The 18,082-nt window shown below is 54.5% G+C and overlaps 1 protein-coding gene across 1 annotated transcript; it reads right to left on the bottom strand.

The window, feature by feature from the left end:
- Positions 1-260: 260 nt before the first annotated feature.
- RHCG (Rh family C glycoprotein) lies at positions 261-17,062 on the bottom strand. The gene is given in 15 exon segments (XM_029064569.1): positions 261-1,434; positions 2,560-2,656; positions 5,570-5,643; positions 6,582-6,706; positions 7,039-7,182; positions 7,881-7,922; positions 7,924-7,991; positions 7,993-8,010; positions 8,999-9,165; positions 10,480-10,627; positions 11,840-11,884; positions 11,886-11,940; positions 11,942-11,989; positions 12,640-12,826; positions 16,800-17,062. Coding segments are annotated over 14 exon segments (1,377 nt in total). The 5' UTR covers positions 16,987-17,062; the 3' UTR covers positions 261-1,434; positions 2,560-2,587.
- Between the last annotated feature and the right edge of the window lie 1,020 nt (positions 17,063-18,082).

Consider the following 18,082-nt stretch of genomic DNA (forward strand, 5'->3'; position numbering starts at 1 on the left):
ATAATAGGATTGATTGATTGACTGTCCCTCCCTTTGAGTTAGACACCGCCTTGGCAAGAGCCCCCCTCATAAGCCAGAGTCACTAGAGGAGGAAGAGGAGAGAGATGACCCAGTTAGGGGACAGGAGTTCTGGCCTAAGAGCTCGGGTGGAGATGCTCCATTTCCACCGATGACAGTGGTCTTTCCCTAGCGTCGGAGGGCGTGGCCTTTTCCAGATAATTCGGTGCTTCGGGACATGAAAGCACGGAGTTTCTTCAAGATGGTATTGTCAGTGATGTTGTTATTAATATTGATGGGCACCTGGAGCACTGGGTTGAGCAGAGGAGTGGGCAAGGTAGGTTTCTGGCTGCAGGGGACTGGGATGAGGCCACCTGAGCTGCTGTTCCTTTCTGGGAACCTTCTGGGATGTTGCAGGGATTTGGATTTGTACAGTCTGGTGATCTCAGCCCCGCAGTATTTATGGACATATCTGGAATTTACTTTGCCTGTCTCCACCTCTGCACTGTAAGCTCCTTTTACAACCCCTTTTGGGCAGCGGATATATCTACCAAATGTGTTATATTATACTCTCCCACCTACTTAGTACAATGCTCTGCACACAAATTGCTTAATAAATACCACTGATTGACTGGGGGAGAGCTGGAGGGGCTGTTGTGAGAGGCTCAGGCCAGATCCACCTGAAGGACACCACCAATAGAAAGCCCTCTTGGGCTTGGAGTCAGCTTTCTTGAACTTCTTGAACTCATACTGCCCAGGCCTCAGGCTGGTGACCCAATCTCCTGGGTCCCAACCTGGATGCCCCATGAAGCACTCCAGTGTTGACGTAGGCCTACACAGCTTGGTGTATTTTTTTCTTTTTCACAAACCACATCGTGGCCATTTATTCACTGAGACCCTGATGGACACCCCACCCTGAGAGGAGAAGGTTGGGAGTGGGTGCAGAGAGGGTGAGGGCAGGGAGGCATCGGGGTCCAGGCTGGTGATGGATGGCGTGGGGGGGGGGGGTCACTGTCCTCACACCACCTGCTTGATGCTCTGGCTCCAAGAATAGAAGTTGTGGCTGTTCTCTTGTGGCTTACATTTACTGGCCTTCAAAAATTCCCGCCCCACCCACAAGGAAAGTGTAATGTTGGGGGGGCCCCAAGGGCAAATCAGGGGAGTTTCTGGGCCCCAGCCCCCCTTCCCCTTCCCTGGCCCCCAGCTCAGACTTCCTAGTTGCAGCAGGGTGGGTCCTGGGACAAAGTTACTGAGTCAGGGTGTTTTTTTTTAGGGCTCTGCCATGGGGTTAAAAAAGATAATCTGTGTTCAAGGCCAAGGAGGGTGGGGAAGGTTAGTGGGGAAGGGTAGTGGGACCAAGTCCCAGGCCTCCACGAGTGGTCGACAAACCCAATCTCTTTCTTGGGGACCCTGCAGCTGAGAGCATCCGGGGGAGACCTGCAGTAGGGAGAGAGGAAAAGGCAGGGGGGTATTATCTACTCAGGCAATCTAGGGGGCAGGAAGAGTGAGCAAAACCACGTGTGTGTGTCCGCGTGTGTGTAATCCAGCTGGAGGAAGGGATGGAGGGAATGAGATGATACCCCATCTGTGGAGAGGGGGAGAGATGACAATCCAGCTGAGTTTGGGCACCTGGAGACCCCCTTTCTGCCCTGCCTGGCTGTCGCCAGGGGCATAGCTCAGCACCCCAGACCCTGCTTTCCTCACCGATTTGCTTCCAAACCCCGGGGCGGTAGACAGATGTCACTCTTTCCCTCTCTCCTACCCTCCTCCTCTCCCCCATTCCCCAGCCCGGTTTACATGGCCCCAGCCCCAGGCCCAACCTCTCCCCAGTGTGCTATCATGATCTTTGAAAAAATCAGAGAGCGGTGTGGATGTCTATGGTCTGGCACCAACACAAGCTCTTTCAGTAGAAACCCTGCAGTGCCTCACACTCTCCATCTCGAGACTCCCCTAGAAGAACCTCCAGGGTCATCTGGTCCAACCCCTTGCCCCAAAGTGGAACCGTTATAAGACACATAGATAGAGCCTAGACCAAAGGACCCTGACTGGGCCTCAAGAAGAGTTGAAAAGCCGAGTCCCTGACACCCCCTAGAATCCGATTCAGCTCTGGTCCCAGAGCTGAGGGTCTCATCTTCTGGATTCCTGAGAAAAGTAGTGTGGCCTAGTGGATAGAACACGGGCCTGGGCATCCGAAGGAACTAGGTTTTAAACCCGGCTTCACTACTTGTCTGTTGGGCGACCTTGGGCAAGTGGCTTCACTTCTCTGTGTCTCAGTCACCCCATCTGTAAAATGAGGATTAAGAACGTGGGTCCCCAGCGGGACAGGGACTGCGTCCAACCTGATTAACTTGTAGGTACCTCAGCGTTTAGTACAGTGCCCGGCCCATACTAAGTGCTTAACAAATACCATAAAAAAGTCTGGGAGTTACTACGGGGCTTGGTGGGAAAGAGTCCTGTCAGCAGAGGGTTCCTGGGGTCGCCAAGGCGAAGCCACTTTGCGGGTAAACCAGATTTTGGAGATGGAGTGGGGACAGTCTCCTGAACCAGCGCAACTCTGCTCACCTGGTTCTCCCGTAGCCCGGTGGCCCGGTTAGGAAGCCACTGGCTTCAGGGCAGGTTCCTCTGGGCGGTACATGTGACTCTCCTCGTCCTCGGGTACCTGTGGAGAGAGAAATCCTCATGCTCGGTCTCCCCCTAATCCGTTTCTGGGTCGTGGGCCGCGTTGGCTGGAAGAGGGGGAGAGGGGTCACCTCGTCAAGTCGGCCAAGAACATGGGCCACATTGAGTCAGGTGTAGGGTAGGGCAGGAGCGCCACCGTGTGGCAACTGAATGCGCTACACATATCTAAGATGTAGCCCTCGTTTCTTCTGCCCCGGACCCCGCTTTCCTCCCCGCAGAGTTCTTCTTTGTGCAGAAAGAGAGCTCAGCTGGGAGGGGTTTGGGGTAGCGGAGGAGGAAGAGGGGAGAAGGATGAAAATCTGGCCGCCTATATGGGAGCTGCAAGGGGACAGGAGCCACCTGCTCCAAACTCATTCGTTCCTGTTTCCCCTAAAAGTTTCATTCCAAGGGGGATCTCATTGGCAGTGGTTCGGGGGTGGGCTTGCCCGTTATGGGATCCTCCAAATTTCGGGCATCTGCCCCTCTCCTTCCCTCTGGTTGCATTTCATTCCCCATGAAATCCTCCCCCAAGAGAAGAAATCGAATCCTGACTCCACCACTCGTCTGCTGTGTGACCTTGGACAAGTCTATTAACTTCTCTGTGCCCCAGTTACCTCATCTGTAAAATGGGGATTAAGAGTGTGAGCCCTGTGTGAGACAGGGACTGTGTCCAACCCCATTATATTGTATCTAGCCTAGCGCTTAACACAGTACCTGGCCCACAGTCAGCTCTTAACAAATACCATTTAAGCCTAAAAAAAAAAGAAAGAACAGCCATTTCACTCCCGAGGAGCAAAACGGTCAAAATTCATGTTTTTAGCTTTTATTTTTCTGGTATTTGTTAAGCACTTATTATGTGTCAGACACTGTACAGAGTGCTGGGGTAGAGCCAAGCTAATCAGTCTGGACATGGTCACCTGAGGCTCACAGCGTTAATCCCCATTTTACAGATGGGGTAACTGTTATGGGATCTTAGGCAAGTCACTTAACTTCTCTGTGCATCGGATAAGTGGCAGAGTTGGGATTAGAACCCAGGTCCTTCTGACTCCCAGCCCTCTGCTCTATCCACTAGGCCATGGTGTTTCTCAGTAACGAGCAAAGTGCCAGCCTTCTTGATAAAATGAGGGTTTGGCTGCTGACCCGAGGAAGAAGGGGAAGGTGCCCCCGGGGGGTGGCCTTCATATGTTGGTGTCAGGGAACGACTCCACTCCACTCTGGAGGCCTCCACTCCAGATCCCAGCCTGAGGGACAAGTGGCTGGAGTGTCTAGATAATGTGGTGAGCTCCTTTGGGCCTGGATTTTCCCAGCTGTGAAATGGAGATATTCCTTCCTCCCTCCCACCCTTCCACCCTCCTCAGGAGAAGTTTAGGGAGGATGCTGAATCTGGACCAAGGGGTCTTGATCCTCAGGGGAGCAGGAGGGTCCAGGAATTAAACTTAAGTGCTAATAGTATCACCCAGTGTCACTTGCTAGGTATTCTAGGGCAAAGAGAGGGCAGTCATGGGAACCCTCTGTCCTCAGCAAGGTGGAGAGGACAGGACCGTTCCAGGCTGCCGGGGCTGGTATCGTACTGGGCACAAGGTTAGCCTAACACTCCCCTTGTCTATAAAGAATGTGATTCTCTCAGAGAGAGAGATCCCTGACAGCTGTTGAAGACAAGACACCCTTACTGTTGGGTGGGGTAGCTCAGTGGAAAGAGCCCGGGCTTGGGAGTCAGAGGTCATGGGTTCGAATCCCAGCTCTGCCACTTGTCAGCTGTGTGACTGTGGGCAAGTCACTTAACTTCTCTGGGCCTCAGTTATCTCATCTGGAAAATGGGGATGAAGACTGTGAGCCTCACGTGGGACAACCTGATTACCCTGTATCTCCCCCAGCGCTTAGAACAGTGCTCTGCACATAGTAAGCGCTTAATAAATACGAACATTATTATTATTATTATTATGGGCCTGCTGCATTGCACGGTGACATCACAAGTCTCATTTTGCAAAAGCCCATCAGAGGCCACAGAAGCTAGAGCGGTTTTCCTGAGGCTCCCTGACTCTCTCTTTGCTCTGGAGCTTTTATATTTCCTCATCGATCCAGGGAACACTGGTACCACCATGGAACTTGGGAACAGGAGCCAAGGATGCGGAGTGGGCACTGAAAATATGCATCCCTCTTTTACCCTGCTAAACTCATTCTTGCTGATATCTTTCCCATCTAGTGGAAAGAGCATGGGACTTGGAGTCAGAGGATGTGGGTTCTAATCTTGTCTACTGTGTGACCTTGGGCAAATCATGTAATTTCTCTGACTGGAGCCTGGGAGAGCAGCAGGGAGGTCTAGATATTAAGATGAATTGAGTTTGAATCAGGGTGGAGGACACAAAAATCCTCAGAAATCACTCCTCAAAAATCTCCAGTGGCTCGCTATCCATCCCCTTCCATTTCAAGCAGAAACTTCTTATCACTGGCTTCCTCCAGCACTTTCCCCATCTTCATTAGCTCCTCCTCATACCTCATCTTTCACTTCCCCAAAACTCCCCTACTACCCCACTCACTTTCTCTGGCTCAACCTGGAACACCCCCATCTGCCTTTGAATCCACCACATTGCAGCTTTCCCCATCTTCAAAACCCTTTGAGAAGCCCACCTCTGCCAGGAAGTCTTCCTCAATTAATTTCCATCACCACAATTGGGTCAACCATACAGGAGCCCTTAGCAATTGTTTATTTGCACCCATCCTCGGGACTTAGGTAAATTTAATTATTTAGGTAAATGGCATAATTTTCATGTCCCCTATTAATAAGCTCCTCGAGGGCAGGGATTGTATCTTTCACTCCTATTGTTCTCTCCCAAGCGCTTCGTAAAGTGCTCTGCACTCGGCAGCCCCTTACTAGATACTACTGATGGCCTAGAATGGCAAGGTGATCACTTACCTCCCAGTACACTTCATCTTCAAAGCAGTTCTCATCAGCTGGATCTCCCCAGAGAGGAAATTTCAAAATGACCCCTAGGCACAGAGGGAGATGCCCAAGATTAGGGAAGAGCAAGAACCCCCTCTCCCTTTAACGAGTACTACCCCTTCACCCCCCCCCCCATCCTACCCCTCCAGCGGGGCACTACTAGACTCTTGTATGTTGGGGCTGGGGGAGGCCAGAGAGTGAGTCCTGAGCTGTCTTTTCTTGTTGATGATTGTCAAGAGGTGATGGATGTTTCCTTAGGCCCGAGGGGAGGGAAGGGGAGGACGAAAGGGCGTTGCGGGGTGAAGGACACAGAAACCTTCTCCACAATGAGGCCCAGAGACCAAGGGGTTAAGGGCTGGGGAAGTTGAAATACCATTACCCTCCCGCTAGATGGCAGCGCCAAAGCATAGAATGGGACTGGGGTAATGGAATGCCAGGGGCTTTTTAAATGGTATTTGTTAAGCGCTTACTTTGTGATAAGCACCTTTCTAAGTGCAGGGACAGATACAAGTCAATCAGTTCGGGCATAGATCCCACCCCACATGGACCTCACAGTCTCAATAGGCCAGGAATCAGCATGGAAATAGTGAGGATTATTGGAAAAAGCACTTGGGTGACAGAGGCCCTGGGTTCTAATTCCCGCTCTGCCTCTTGCTTGCCGTCTGACCTTGGGCAAGTCACTTAGCTTCTCTGTGCTTCAGTTTCCTCAACTGCAAATTGGGGATTCAATACCTGTTCTCCCTCATACTTAGACTTTGGGCGGGGACTGTGTCCCACCCGATTCCCTTGCATCTAACCCAGCGCTTAGAACAGTGCTTGGCAAACATCGAATACCAAAGCAGGCAGACATCCCTTTCTCTGTCTTTCCTGAGCCTCTACCCATCACTCTGATGCCCCAAGCAAGCTTGCCTCCTGCCCCAGGTCACCCCAGCGGAAGTCACCCCTCTCTCCTCCATCTATCACCCTCGTCCTGCCTTGCACTCACCCACAATGGCACCTCCCACGATGGCCATTGCCAGAGACACAAAGAGGCCTGCCGCCTGGTACCCAGCTTGCACCTGACTGGTCCAGTCACTTTTGGGGCCTTCAAAGTCAAACGCCTTGATGTACCTGGAACGAGAGAAGTAGGGCACAGCCCCCCGTCCCGAGACAGGTGAGCCGAAACTGGGCAGGGTCCGGGGACATCTTGGCTTTCTCAAGGGCAACTAACATCCTTCAGACATGAACAGACTCTGTTTCCCTCCATCCCTCGTGGATACACAGTGGGTTCTGGAGAAAGGCAGGAACCAGGAGAGGACAATTCTCTGAAGGGGTAGCAGGTCTGGAAGTGACACTAGGTGGGAGGAGGTTGGCACAGGGAGGTGATTGGTTGAATTATTTAGGTGGGCAGTAGGGAAATTCCATCTTCCTGCTGCCCCACTGCCCTCCGGCTCTGGCCTTACCCTTCCTTCCCGTATATGCCCACGCTGGCTGTGGCCGCGGTGACGGAGCCTACGATGCCTCCGATGATGCCAGGCATGCCGTGCAGGTTGTGGATGCCGCAGGTGTCCTGGATCCGCAGCCGGGATTCCAGGAAGGGCTGGAGGCAGCAGGCGGGCACAGGGACAGTCACTCTCGGGCAAATCGCTTCCCCCCCTCCTTTTGTGCCTTTGGTGGCTCCCTCTCCCTGCTTTGTTCTCAAACTGTGAGTCCTTTGAAGGCTAATGCTGCACATGTTCTTCCCCAGCGCTCAGTACAGTACTTTGCACACAGGCTGGGAATCAGGAGACCCGGATTCTAATCACGGCTCCGCCCCTTGCCTGCTGTGTGACCTTGGACTAGTCTCCATGCCTCAGTTTCCTCATCTGTAAAATGGGAATTGAACAACCGAGACCATGAGGCCCATGTGGGACAGGCACCGTGTCAAATCCACTTATACTGTATCAACCCAGCACTTAGGTGCTGCAGCGTGCCAAGCACCGTACAGAGTAGTAATCTGTTATTATTATTATCGTCATCATTTCACAGAGGGCCTTAATAAGCAGCTGCTTCTACTACTGCTGCTACTAGTCCTCAGTGACTTACAAGGAGGAGAAGGTTGCCTTTCCGCCCTGCTCGAGGGGACGTTTGCATTTGGAGGGGCGGGCCTGTCAGCAAGCCCAATCTGTACTCCCAGCGAGGCCGAGGAGACTGGAGGCGGAGGCTGCCCTCCCGGGTGGCCCTGTGTAACCTCTGCCTATGGCTCCACCACCCCCAGCTGCCCCACCCCGCCCTGCGACCCCGCCCTCCTGGCCCTCACCGTCAGTAGACAAAGCCAAAGGTAGAGACGATGCCACAGATGAAGCCACGAGAGGGACCCGTAGGGCATCAGCATCATCTCGGCGCTGTTTCCCACTGCCACGCCCCCAGCCAGTGTGGGCATTTTGGATGTGCACCTGTGGGAAGGGGGGTCAGGGGTATGGGTCAAGGGACGCTGTCGGCTACCTTGGGGCGGACGTTCCAGTCCCAGGACATGGACAGGAGATGAGCCCGGTAACCCACTTTAAACCCTGGGCACTTGGGTAGGAATCCCGGGCCCACAGGCCAAGTTGCCTCTGGGCCTACAGAGCCAAGAGTGGCCCATTGGAATCCCGCCCCCCATGCCCCTCTTACTAACCATTCCCTAAACTGGCAGAGATTGGGGAAAGGGAGGTGGGGGCTGAGACTAGAGGACCAGAGTGGCCTGGTGGAAAGAGCACAGGCCTGGGAGGCAGAGGACCTGGGTTCTAGTTCCTGTTCCACCACTTGCCGTGCTGTGTGACCTTGACCAAGTCACTTAACTCCCTCTGGGCTTAAGTTAACTCATCTGTAACATGGACATTCAATATCTGTTTTTCCCTCCGCTTAGACTGTGAGCCCCATGTCAGACAGAGACTGTGCCTGACCTGATTACTTGTGTCTTCCCTGGTGCTTAGAACAGTGCTTGGCACATAATAAGCACTCAATACCAAAAATACCTCACAGAAAGCTTTCAGTCTGGGCTACCAGACTGTACCATAATGATTTCCCCCTTCCTCAAAAAGTTCCCTGGTTCTGCGATGGAGAGGAGAGGTGTTTAAAAGGACAATACTCCACCCTTAAATCTCTGGGGCCAGAACTGTCCCAAGCGATCCCCAAGGTAGTACAAGACCAGCTCTACCCTGTCTCTGCTTCTCCAGGAGGTGACAGGGGCTAGCTGTCTAAGTATAGGGTCCCCAAGGGCCTGGGGCCATGGGCACGGCCCCAACTGGTCCTCCTCGAGGGAGGTTTATTACTTCCTCCAGGCCCGGTGGACAAAGAGCCCCATCCGGGGCTTGGCCCACAAGCTGGGGAGCCCACTGGCCAGCCTTGCCCTGGCTCCGGCTGCCTCTCCATCCACTCCGCTCCCCGGCCTGACCCTCTCACCATGTCCAGCTTTCCCTTCCTCTGTAGGGCGCTGGAGACAGCCACACTGGTCAACACGCAGGCAGCCAGTGAGCAGTAGGTGTTGATGGCTGCTCGATGCTGGGCGTCGCCGTGCTTGGATACTGCTGAGTTGAAGCTGGGCCAGTACATCCACAGGAACAGAGTGCCTGGGGACATGGGAAGATGGTTACTAGGAAACCCCCTGCCCCAGCCCCTCCCCACTGCCTCCTACCCTCCCGTCCTCCCTCTGTCTCACTCCCACATGCCCTGTCTCCACAAAACAATAATTGTGGTATTGGTTAAGTGCTTACTATGAGCCAAGCACTGGGGTAGACCCAAGATCATCAGGTTGGACACAGCCCCCAGCCCCCACAGGGGCTCACAGTCTAATGGGGAGGGATAATGGGTATTTAATCCCCATTTTACTTGAACACAGAGAAGTTAAGTACTAATAATGACTGTGTTATTTAAGTGCCTATTGTGTGCCAGCCACTTTACTAAGTGCTGAAGTAGAAGCAAGATAACCAGATTGGAGTCACTGGTCCAAACTCACACAGCAGGCAAGTGGCAGAGGCTGGATTAGAACTCAGGGCTTTTGACTTCCAGACCTGAGCTAATAATAATAATAATAGTAATTTTTAAGTGCTGACTGTGTGTCAAGCACAGTACTAAGTCCTGGGGGTAGATACAAAATAATCAGGTAAGACACAGTCCCTGTCCCACACGGGGCTCACAGACTAAGTAAGAGAGAGACAGGTATTGACTCCCCAGATGAGGAAACTGAGGCACAGAAAAATTAAGTGACTTGGCCAAGGTCACACAGTAGGCCAGTGGCAGAGGTGGGATTATAACCCACTATTTCCTCTAGGCCACACGGCTTCTCTGTCATGTCCTTGCAGACCCCCATGTGTGATGTGAGCCAGGGGACGGAGATGGAAATGGTCAAAATATGGTGACACTTGGGGTCACCCTTGTGGGGCAAGGGCAACTTTTCTGTGCCTGTTTTCTCAACTACAAAATGGGGATTAAAACATGCTTTCCCTCGTACTTAAGCCAGATACAGTCGCTGCCCACATGGGGCTCCCAGTTTGATTTAGCGTGTATTTACCCCAGCACTTAGAACAGTACTTGATAGATAGTAAGTGCTTAACAAAAACCATTGGGAAAAAAAAGAAAAGCCCCATACAGAGATTTTCGAGGAGGGACAGAAATCAAGTTGGGCCCAGGAGAAATCAGGCTGGGGATGAATAAGAGTCTGAGTCAGTATCGGAAATGTGGGCCCAGCCCTAGACTCTTCCATGATAGGACTCATCTCCTCTCTCTCCCTCTGATGACAGAGGGTGTGGGAAAGAGTCAGGCCATGGTGGGGGTGGGGGTAGGGCAGAGGTGTTAAAAGTCCGACGATGCCCTCCTCCTCCTCCTCCTCTGCCCTCTGAGCTCGCCACCGGCCCTGACCTGGGCCTCGACCACTGGGATCTCACCGATCATGGCGAACAGGTCGGAGTGGTACACAGAACTCTGACGCTCCTTGCTCTGCTCCAGATTGGGCCGGAACAGGATCCAGGTCACCGTGAGCCCGAAGTAGGCGCCGAAAGTATGGATGGTCATGGAGCCTCCAGCATCCTTCACCTGGGGGCATGGTGGAGAGGGTCGGGTGGGGGTCTTCCTCCACAGACCCAATAGCACCCATTGGCATGAGGTGTGAGGGGTCCTCAGGCCCATCCTCCTCCTTTTCTTGGTAGGTCCAGAGTGACTGAAACTGTGCTTGACTTTGGCCCTACCCCTGCCTCAGCCCTGTTTCCTGCCCCGTCCTCCCCACTGGTCCCACCCTTACCCTTGGCCCTCCTCCTAGTCCTGCCTGCCTCTGCCCCTGGACTTGGCACTAGATCTGGCCCTGGCTCTACTCCTGGCCCAACCTCTGCTGCTTGTCCTAGCCCTGACCTTGGCTGTGCCCTGCCTCCGCCCTTTGCCTTAGCCCTGGCCCTGCCTCCACCCTTTGCCCTAGCCCTAGCCCTGCCCCTGGCCACGTACCTGAGGATCGCATTCACCAATCCCAGCCCTCTCTGTCCCAGGTGCTCCTTCCCTGCTAGACAGCCATCAGATCCATTTCCAAGTCTAACCAAGGGAATTCCTAGGGAGCAGAATGGTTCCTTCACCCAGGTCCTGCAAGCGAGTGACCCTGAGAAGACATCTCAGGCACACTGAGGGCGAGGGGGAAGCGCTGGCCATGTGGCCAGGCCCTGCCCCTGCCTTTACTTCTGTCCCTGGCTCATCCAAGGGCTTCTGTCCCCTAACTTCCTCGAGCCCCCAGGGAAGACTAGGGGCTCCAGTTGAGAACCAGAAGCTGACCACCCTGGGGCTGGATCTGTTTGCCCAAGTAACTGAGGCAGCTGGAAGAAGATTCCCAAGACCTGGACCCAGCCAGCCCAGTTGGACCAAAAGGGATGAGAACCCAGGGTCATCCTCTCTGGCTTGGGGTCTGGGTTCTGGCTCAAGCTCGCCTCAGCCCTGGAGGACTCAAGGTGCTGCTGCTGATGGTATTTGTTAAGCGCTTACTATGTGCAGAAGCACTGTTCTAAGCGCTGGGGGGGGATACAAGGTGATCAGGTTGTCCATGTGGGGCTCACGGTCTTAATCCCCATATTACAGTTGAGGGAACTGAGGCACAGAGAAGTAAAGTGCTTGCCCAAAGTCACACAGCTGACAGCGCGGAGCCGGATTAGAACCCATGACTTCTGACTCCCAAAGCCCATGCTTTTTCCATGAGCCATGCTGCTTCTGCCCTCATGCCCACCCCATACCTGCCCCAGACATGCCCCAGACCTCCAAAGCCATCCTCACGTGAAGCAGGTTGAGAAGAATGTACTCGTTGACTGAGAACAGGGTCCACCTGGATCAGGGTCATGATGAGTAGCTGAATGGGGCTGACCTTGCCCAGACAGCCCAAAGGCCACACAGACAGAGCCCCACGCAAAATCGGCATTGATGAGACTGGAAGGGAAAGGCTAGGAGTCAGTCAGGAACCCCAGGGCGGGGGCAATCCTGTGCCCCTGAGCCTGGGGACTCTCCTCAGAAGAGGCAGGGAAGCTCAGAGAGGCCCCAGCCCTAGGGAGGACAGTGGTAGCTGGCCACATCTGCTTCTGCTCATCCGGAGTTAAATGGGACTCGCCCAAAGCCAGGGATTCAGGTGGCCACATAAACCTCAGCCCTAGGTCTCAGGGGTTTGGGGAGGGGAGAGGATAATGGTCCACAATAATTTCCCAGGAAAAGGATATAATAATAATAATAATAATAATATAATATGGTACTTATTAAACATTTACTATGGGCCAGACACTGTACTAAGTGCTGGGGTAAATATGAGATAATTGTGTTGGACACAGTCCCTCTCCCACATAGGCCTCACAGTCTTAATTCCCATTTAACAGATGAGGTTATTGAGGTACAGAGAAGTTAAGTGACTTGGCTAAGGTCACACAGCAGACAAGCAGGATTAGAAGCTAGAACCTCTGACTCCCAGGTTTGTGCTCTTTTCACCAGACCACACTGCTTCTCTAGCAGTGGGTTGCTGTTGGCAGAGTGTCTCCTTCCCAGGGACCCTCCGGCTCTAGAGACTCCCACCAGCCCTTGGCCCCTCTCACTTCTCCACGCTGATGAGGATGTGGCCATCTTCGAAGGAGTGGAACCAGCCTTGCATCAGCAGGGCCCACTGGATGCCAAAGGCCGCAAGGAGGAAGTTGAAGCCGACAGAGCTGAAGCCGTAGCGCTGCAGGAAGGTCATCAGAAACCCAAAGCCGACAAAGATCATCACGTGGACGTCCTGGAAGCCTGCCAGGAGGGGGAGTGGGGGCCTCAGAAGGAGGCCTCATTGCCCCCTGCCAGGGCAAGGGGGAAGAGACCCAGCATCCTAGGAGGCAAGCTGACCCCTGGACTCGGCCTGTCCCAGTTATCTGGGTAAGGAGGTGCCTTTTGGGGTCTGACTAGCTCAGAGGTCGTGTGGGCGTCTGCCCAGAGGTCTGTGGGGTGAGTTGTGCTGGGGCTGGGGAAAGACCTGCCCAATTCTTCCCCCAGGGCGCTGTCACCAGAATCCCCTGGAATTTCCCCAGCTGCTGCGGGAGGGAAAGTGGTCCACCCATGGTACCCGCACCTCCTTTTCAGACACACGGGTCTGAACCCTCTCCTCTCTACCCCACTTAGCTGATTGATCTGGAGGTATGAGGGGATTCAGGGTCGGCAGCCTGAACCCAGGCGACTCTGAGCCAAGGGGACTGGGGCACCTGAGCCCCAGTCTCTCATGGTTCTCCAGATAGGTCCAGATTGGGTATTTGAGGCCGCCTCCTCCTCCTTCTCCTCTTCTTCTTCTTCCTCCTCCTGATCCTCCTCCTCTTCTCCTGTTGCTCTCCTCCTTTCTGTGACCCGGCTCATCCTATCCCCCTCCCTCCCGGACCTGCCCACCACCACCATAACTGGGGGATACAGTCACCTTGTCCCGCTGTGTGAAACTAGCCACCTCCTGAGCAGAAGTCCACTGGGGCAACCCATCCACCCCTTTCCCCCCCCACCACCCAGACAGGCCCTCCTTTCCCCTGGCATGTCCATGGGGCATCTACACCCAGCCCACTTGGCTAGGGTCACTGGCTAGAGTCCATGCTGCCCAGAGGGGTAACCTGGGGAGTCCTTCCATCTATACTGGGACCTGAAGGAGCTAGGAAGGAAAGGGTTAGGCTACTCCACTCAGTGTTGCAGGGGAGGTGGGCGTGGGGGAGACTTAAGGGGGGAGGGGTGGTCTCTGCAGTGCCTTATGACTGATCCAGGCTCCAGTGGATATCTTGGACAATGTCCACTGCCCCCACCACCCGGGGGTACCCCCACCAGGCCAAAGCTCAGGAGTGTTCCCCCCACTTCACCCAGCATGCCCACCCTTTCCCAAGGTCATGGAAGGGAGACGGATTTGAGCAGGGCAACATGGCCAGGACTGCCAAAGTCTCCACTCTTTCCAGGGTTGGCCACACCTGCCCTCCCCTACAGGGCAGCAGATGGTGCCCCTTGCTCATTTCCCAGAGCTCTCTCCCACCCCTGGGGGTCTCCTGGAAAGTCCAAGCCCCTGCCAAGCCCACTGGGCAGGGACCACACAGGATTTAGGGAATGTGAAGGGGAATAGGAGATGGGCAAGGTGTCTTCAGTGGGGGGCAAGCTCCATCCTCCCTCCTCCCCTGCCTCATCCACAACCCCAGCTTTCTGTTCTTAAGAGTTCCCCCCAAAAGCCCCCAGACACAGCCTCTTTCCCAGGGTCCTCTCAACTGGCCAGCCAGGATTTGGATGGGGTGGGGGGTACTCAGGTGCCAAAAGCAGAGGTCAAGGTCATGGGTCTCCCCAGCCCTCAACCAACCCTCTCTGCATGGGGATGCCCAGGAGCTCCCCTCATCTTGCCTAGCCTGAGCCACCTCCCCTTGGAAGCCAGAACAGAGAACCCTCCTGCCTCACCCGAGAGAAACAGCTGGTGGGACAAGCCTGTTGAAGCAGGGTTTGCCCAGGTATTTTCTGCCTCTTGTCAGAAGTGACAACCTCCTAGAATTGTGCTCCTCCTGCTTTCTCTCCCTCCCTATCCCCAGCCCCAGGGTTCAGCCCTCACCCCCAAGAGCTATTCATAGGATACTGGCTTGGGCAGCTGAGGAGGCCAAATGGACATTAGAGCCTCCCCTCCTCCCATGAGCCCTGACACAGAAGGATTTGGGGTCCGGCCCATTTCCTCCAACTCAAGGATCAAGTTCTTGGGGCCAAGCCAGAGACACAGATTAACCTACGCATACCCAGACTGTGGGTGAATGGCAGGGGAAGGGCAAGCAATGCGTATATATGTGGATGAGCAGGTAGTGCATATGTGCTTGAGACATGCACACGAGATATGCCCATGGGTGAGGTGTACATTGGATGCGGTGGGTAGACAGTAAATGAATCGTGAGCACATGTGAATGTACATGGGCAAGACATATGCACATGTGTGTGGTTTGCATGAAGTGTCTGGGTGAGGCACGTATGCCTGTATATGTGTGCAGAGAGTGCCTATATGAGGCATTTGTGTTCTGTGAGGTGTGTGGTGTGTGGAGAGCACCTATGTGAGACATGTGGGCCTGTGTGAGGCGTGTGTGATGTGCAGGGAGTGCGAGGGTGAGGCATGTGGGATGCAGAGAATGCCTGTGTGATGCTTGTGGGTCCATGTGAGGTGTGTGGACAGTGCCTGTGTGAGGAGTGTGTGCCAGCATGAGATGTGTGTAGTGTGCGGAGAGTGCCTGTGTGAGGCACGTGGGCCTGCGTGTGGTGTGCAGAGAGTGTCTGTAGGAGGCATGTGTGGCTGTGTGAGGCAAGTGTGGTGTGCATGGAGTGCCTGGGTGAACAGCGTGGATCCATGGGAGTGTGTGAGGGCAGTGTGTGTGGATGAATGGGGGAAACCCAGTGAGTCCTGCATCTCAGAGGGGGCTACCCACACCCCTCTTGCCCCACCCTGCCCCACCTTCCCATTACTCCTCCATTCCCACCCATCCTGTGGCCGGCGTCAGGACCCCTCTCAACCCCTGGGTTGGTTCTCACTCCCGGCCCACAGTCAGGGTGCCTGGACCAAAATCTCATTTGGCCCCTGCTGCCCAGCCCAGGGGTCCTCAGGGAGTTGGCAGAGGGGACCCTAACCCTACCCCCATCCCTCCCTGTCCTGGCCCTGCTAGAGCCAGACAAGGTGGGGGGTGGTAGGCCAGAGCCAGACAAGATGGGGGTGGTAGGGCTTCCAGCAGCCCTAAGCCAAACCAGCCCCCCATGGTTCCCCATCTCCCCAGCCTAGGGACCTCTAAGAGCAGCTCAGACTGGATCCTGATCCTCACTTGGAAGATGGGGAAACCAAGGGATATGAGGGAAGGGATTGTTTTAAGGGCCCCCCCACCAAACAGGTAGTACTTTTGAGCTGAGCTTGGGGCCCAGACATCCTGACTCTCAAGGCAGTATCCTCAGGAGCCCAGGTGTGAGTGTGTATGTGTGGGTGTGCATGTGCATGTGAACACACACATAGGTGCACTGGGGAAAGGAGGGAGGGACTTGAATTTCAGACACATCTTCCCCCACTTCAAAAGGGAGCTGGTCTAGGCAGTGGAGAGAGAGGGATGAGGAGGAGGGGCAGCTGCATGGGAGGGAGAGGATTTGGGGTGAGTTTGGGATCTGGAGACTAGTTCATAGCCTTTAAACTCTCTTCCCCGCCCCCCACAACAACCCCCTGGGAGAAAGAGCTGAGGGAAGTCAGTATCTGGTGCCCCTTCCTTGCGGCTCCTTCTCTCGCCCCGCTGCCCTGCTGCCCCGCTGACCAGCTGCCAGTCAGTCCCTCTCCCCAGGCCCCCTGCAAACAAATAGTCTGATCTTAATCATCAGATTCAGGCTCGGTGTTCAGTGGCTACCTCCTGGTGAGGGAAAGAGAGGCCGGGAATGGCTGAGAAACCCAGCCCAGCCTTGAGCTCAGAAATTCCCTAACCCTCAACCGGACCTGGATCCCCCTGGTTGGGACTCCACTAGAGAGAGATGCCGGAGTTGAGATGAGCCCATGTCGGTGCTTTCTCTGAGAGAAGCTGGGAGTCTTAGCCAAGGGCTGGGAGCCAAGGGGCGTCACCTGGGTAGGGGCTGTGAGTGATCGGGAAGCAGGGAGGAGTCTTTGCTGACAGCAGCCAGAGGAACGCCAGTGCCAGGAGAGAAACAGGCTGGGTGTTGGTGGTAGAAGGGACACCAAGGGGTAGCGGGGGCTTCCAGGGGTGCCAGGGACACTTACTCGGATAGCGGTAGTAGAAATCATTCTCTATGTCACTGGAGATGTTGTGCTGCCTCTTCTCTTCTTCCCAGTGTGAGTCGGCCTCAGGATTATAGCGCACGAATACCCCAAAGAGGATGACCATAGCAGCCTCCAGGAGGAAGCAGATGAGAGGCAGCCTCCAACGCAGGTTGGTATTCCAAGCCATCTCAGCACGGATCCCCCAGGGGAACGTCCCCCACACACCCAGGCACGTGCACTGCTGGGGGCAAGACCAGGGAGGAATGACCCAGGAGCTCTGGGTGCTGAGCGATGAGGAGAGATCTTATACAGCGGGGCTGGGGGCGGGGCCGGGGAGGGCGGGCATCAAGTTGCAGATGGGAGCAGGCTGTCAGGTTTCTGGATGGGGAGATTCCAGCAAGAGGCAGGAAATCCTCCAGAGTCTGAAGCCAGAGGATCTGGGTTCTAATCCCTGCTCTGCCACTTGCCCGCTGTGTGATCTTGGGCAACTCATTTCATTTATCTGAGCCTCAGTTTCCTCAGTTACAAAATGGGGATTTAAAACTTCTCTCTCCTCCTTCGTCTATGAGCTCCCTGTAGGACAGGGATGTGTCTTGACTGGATTAACTTGTATCTACTTCAGTGCTTAGAACAGTGTTCAACACATAAGTGCTTAACAAACACCGTTTTTAAAAAAGTGGGTCAGTAGAGTGGCTGGGGAGGGGGGCTGGGGGTAGTGTGGGCAGCAGTGGCCACTCGTTTTCCCGGATCTCCTCCTTAGCCAACAGCCAATGACAGTGTCCTCCTCCAGGTGGGCACCGAATGTACCATCCCACACCCCATGTCACTGTCATGACCGTGCCCAGTGCTGCCCTTCCTTCTTGCTCCTGCCAGAGACAACCAGCACTGAAAGAAGAGAGAAACAGTGTGGTCTAATGGATAGAGTCCAGCCCTGGGAGTCAGAAGGACCTAGGTTCTAATCCCGGCTCTGCCACTGGTCGGTTGTGTGACCTTGGGCGAGTCACTTCACTTCCTCTGTGCCTCAGTTACCTCATCTGTAAAATGGGGATTAATGCTGTGAGCCCCATTCTGTGTCCAAACTCATTAGTTTGTATCTCCCCCAGAGCTTAGAACAGAGCTTGACACAGAGTAAGTGATTAACAAATGCCATTATTATTATTATTATTATTATTACTGGAATAAGCCTGAATATCAGAGAGAGGGAGGGGACATGACAGATGGGGACAGACCCCAGGGTGGCAGAGATTGGCAGGGGCCACAGCTCAGCGGACAAGCTGTCCAGC

The sequence above is a fragment of the Ornithorhynchus anatinus genome, chromosome 5, assembly GCF_004115215.2.
Source record: "Ornithorhynchus anatinus isolate Pmale09 chromosome 5, mOrnAna1.pri.v4, whole genome shotgun sequence".
In the NCBI taxonomy this organism is placed as follows: domain Eukaryota; kingdom Metazoa; phylum Chordata; class Mammalia; order Monotremata; family Ornithorhynchidae; genus Ornithorhynchus; species Ornithorhynchus anatinus.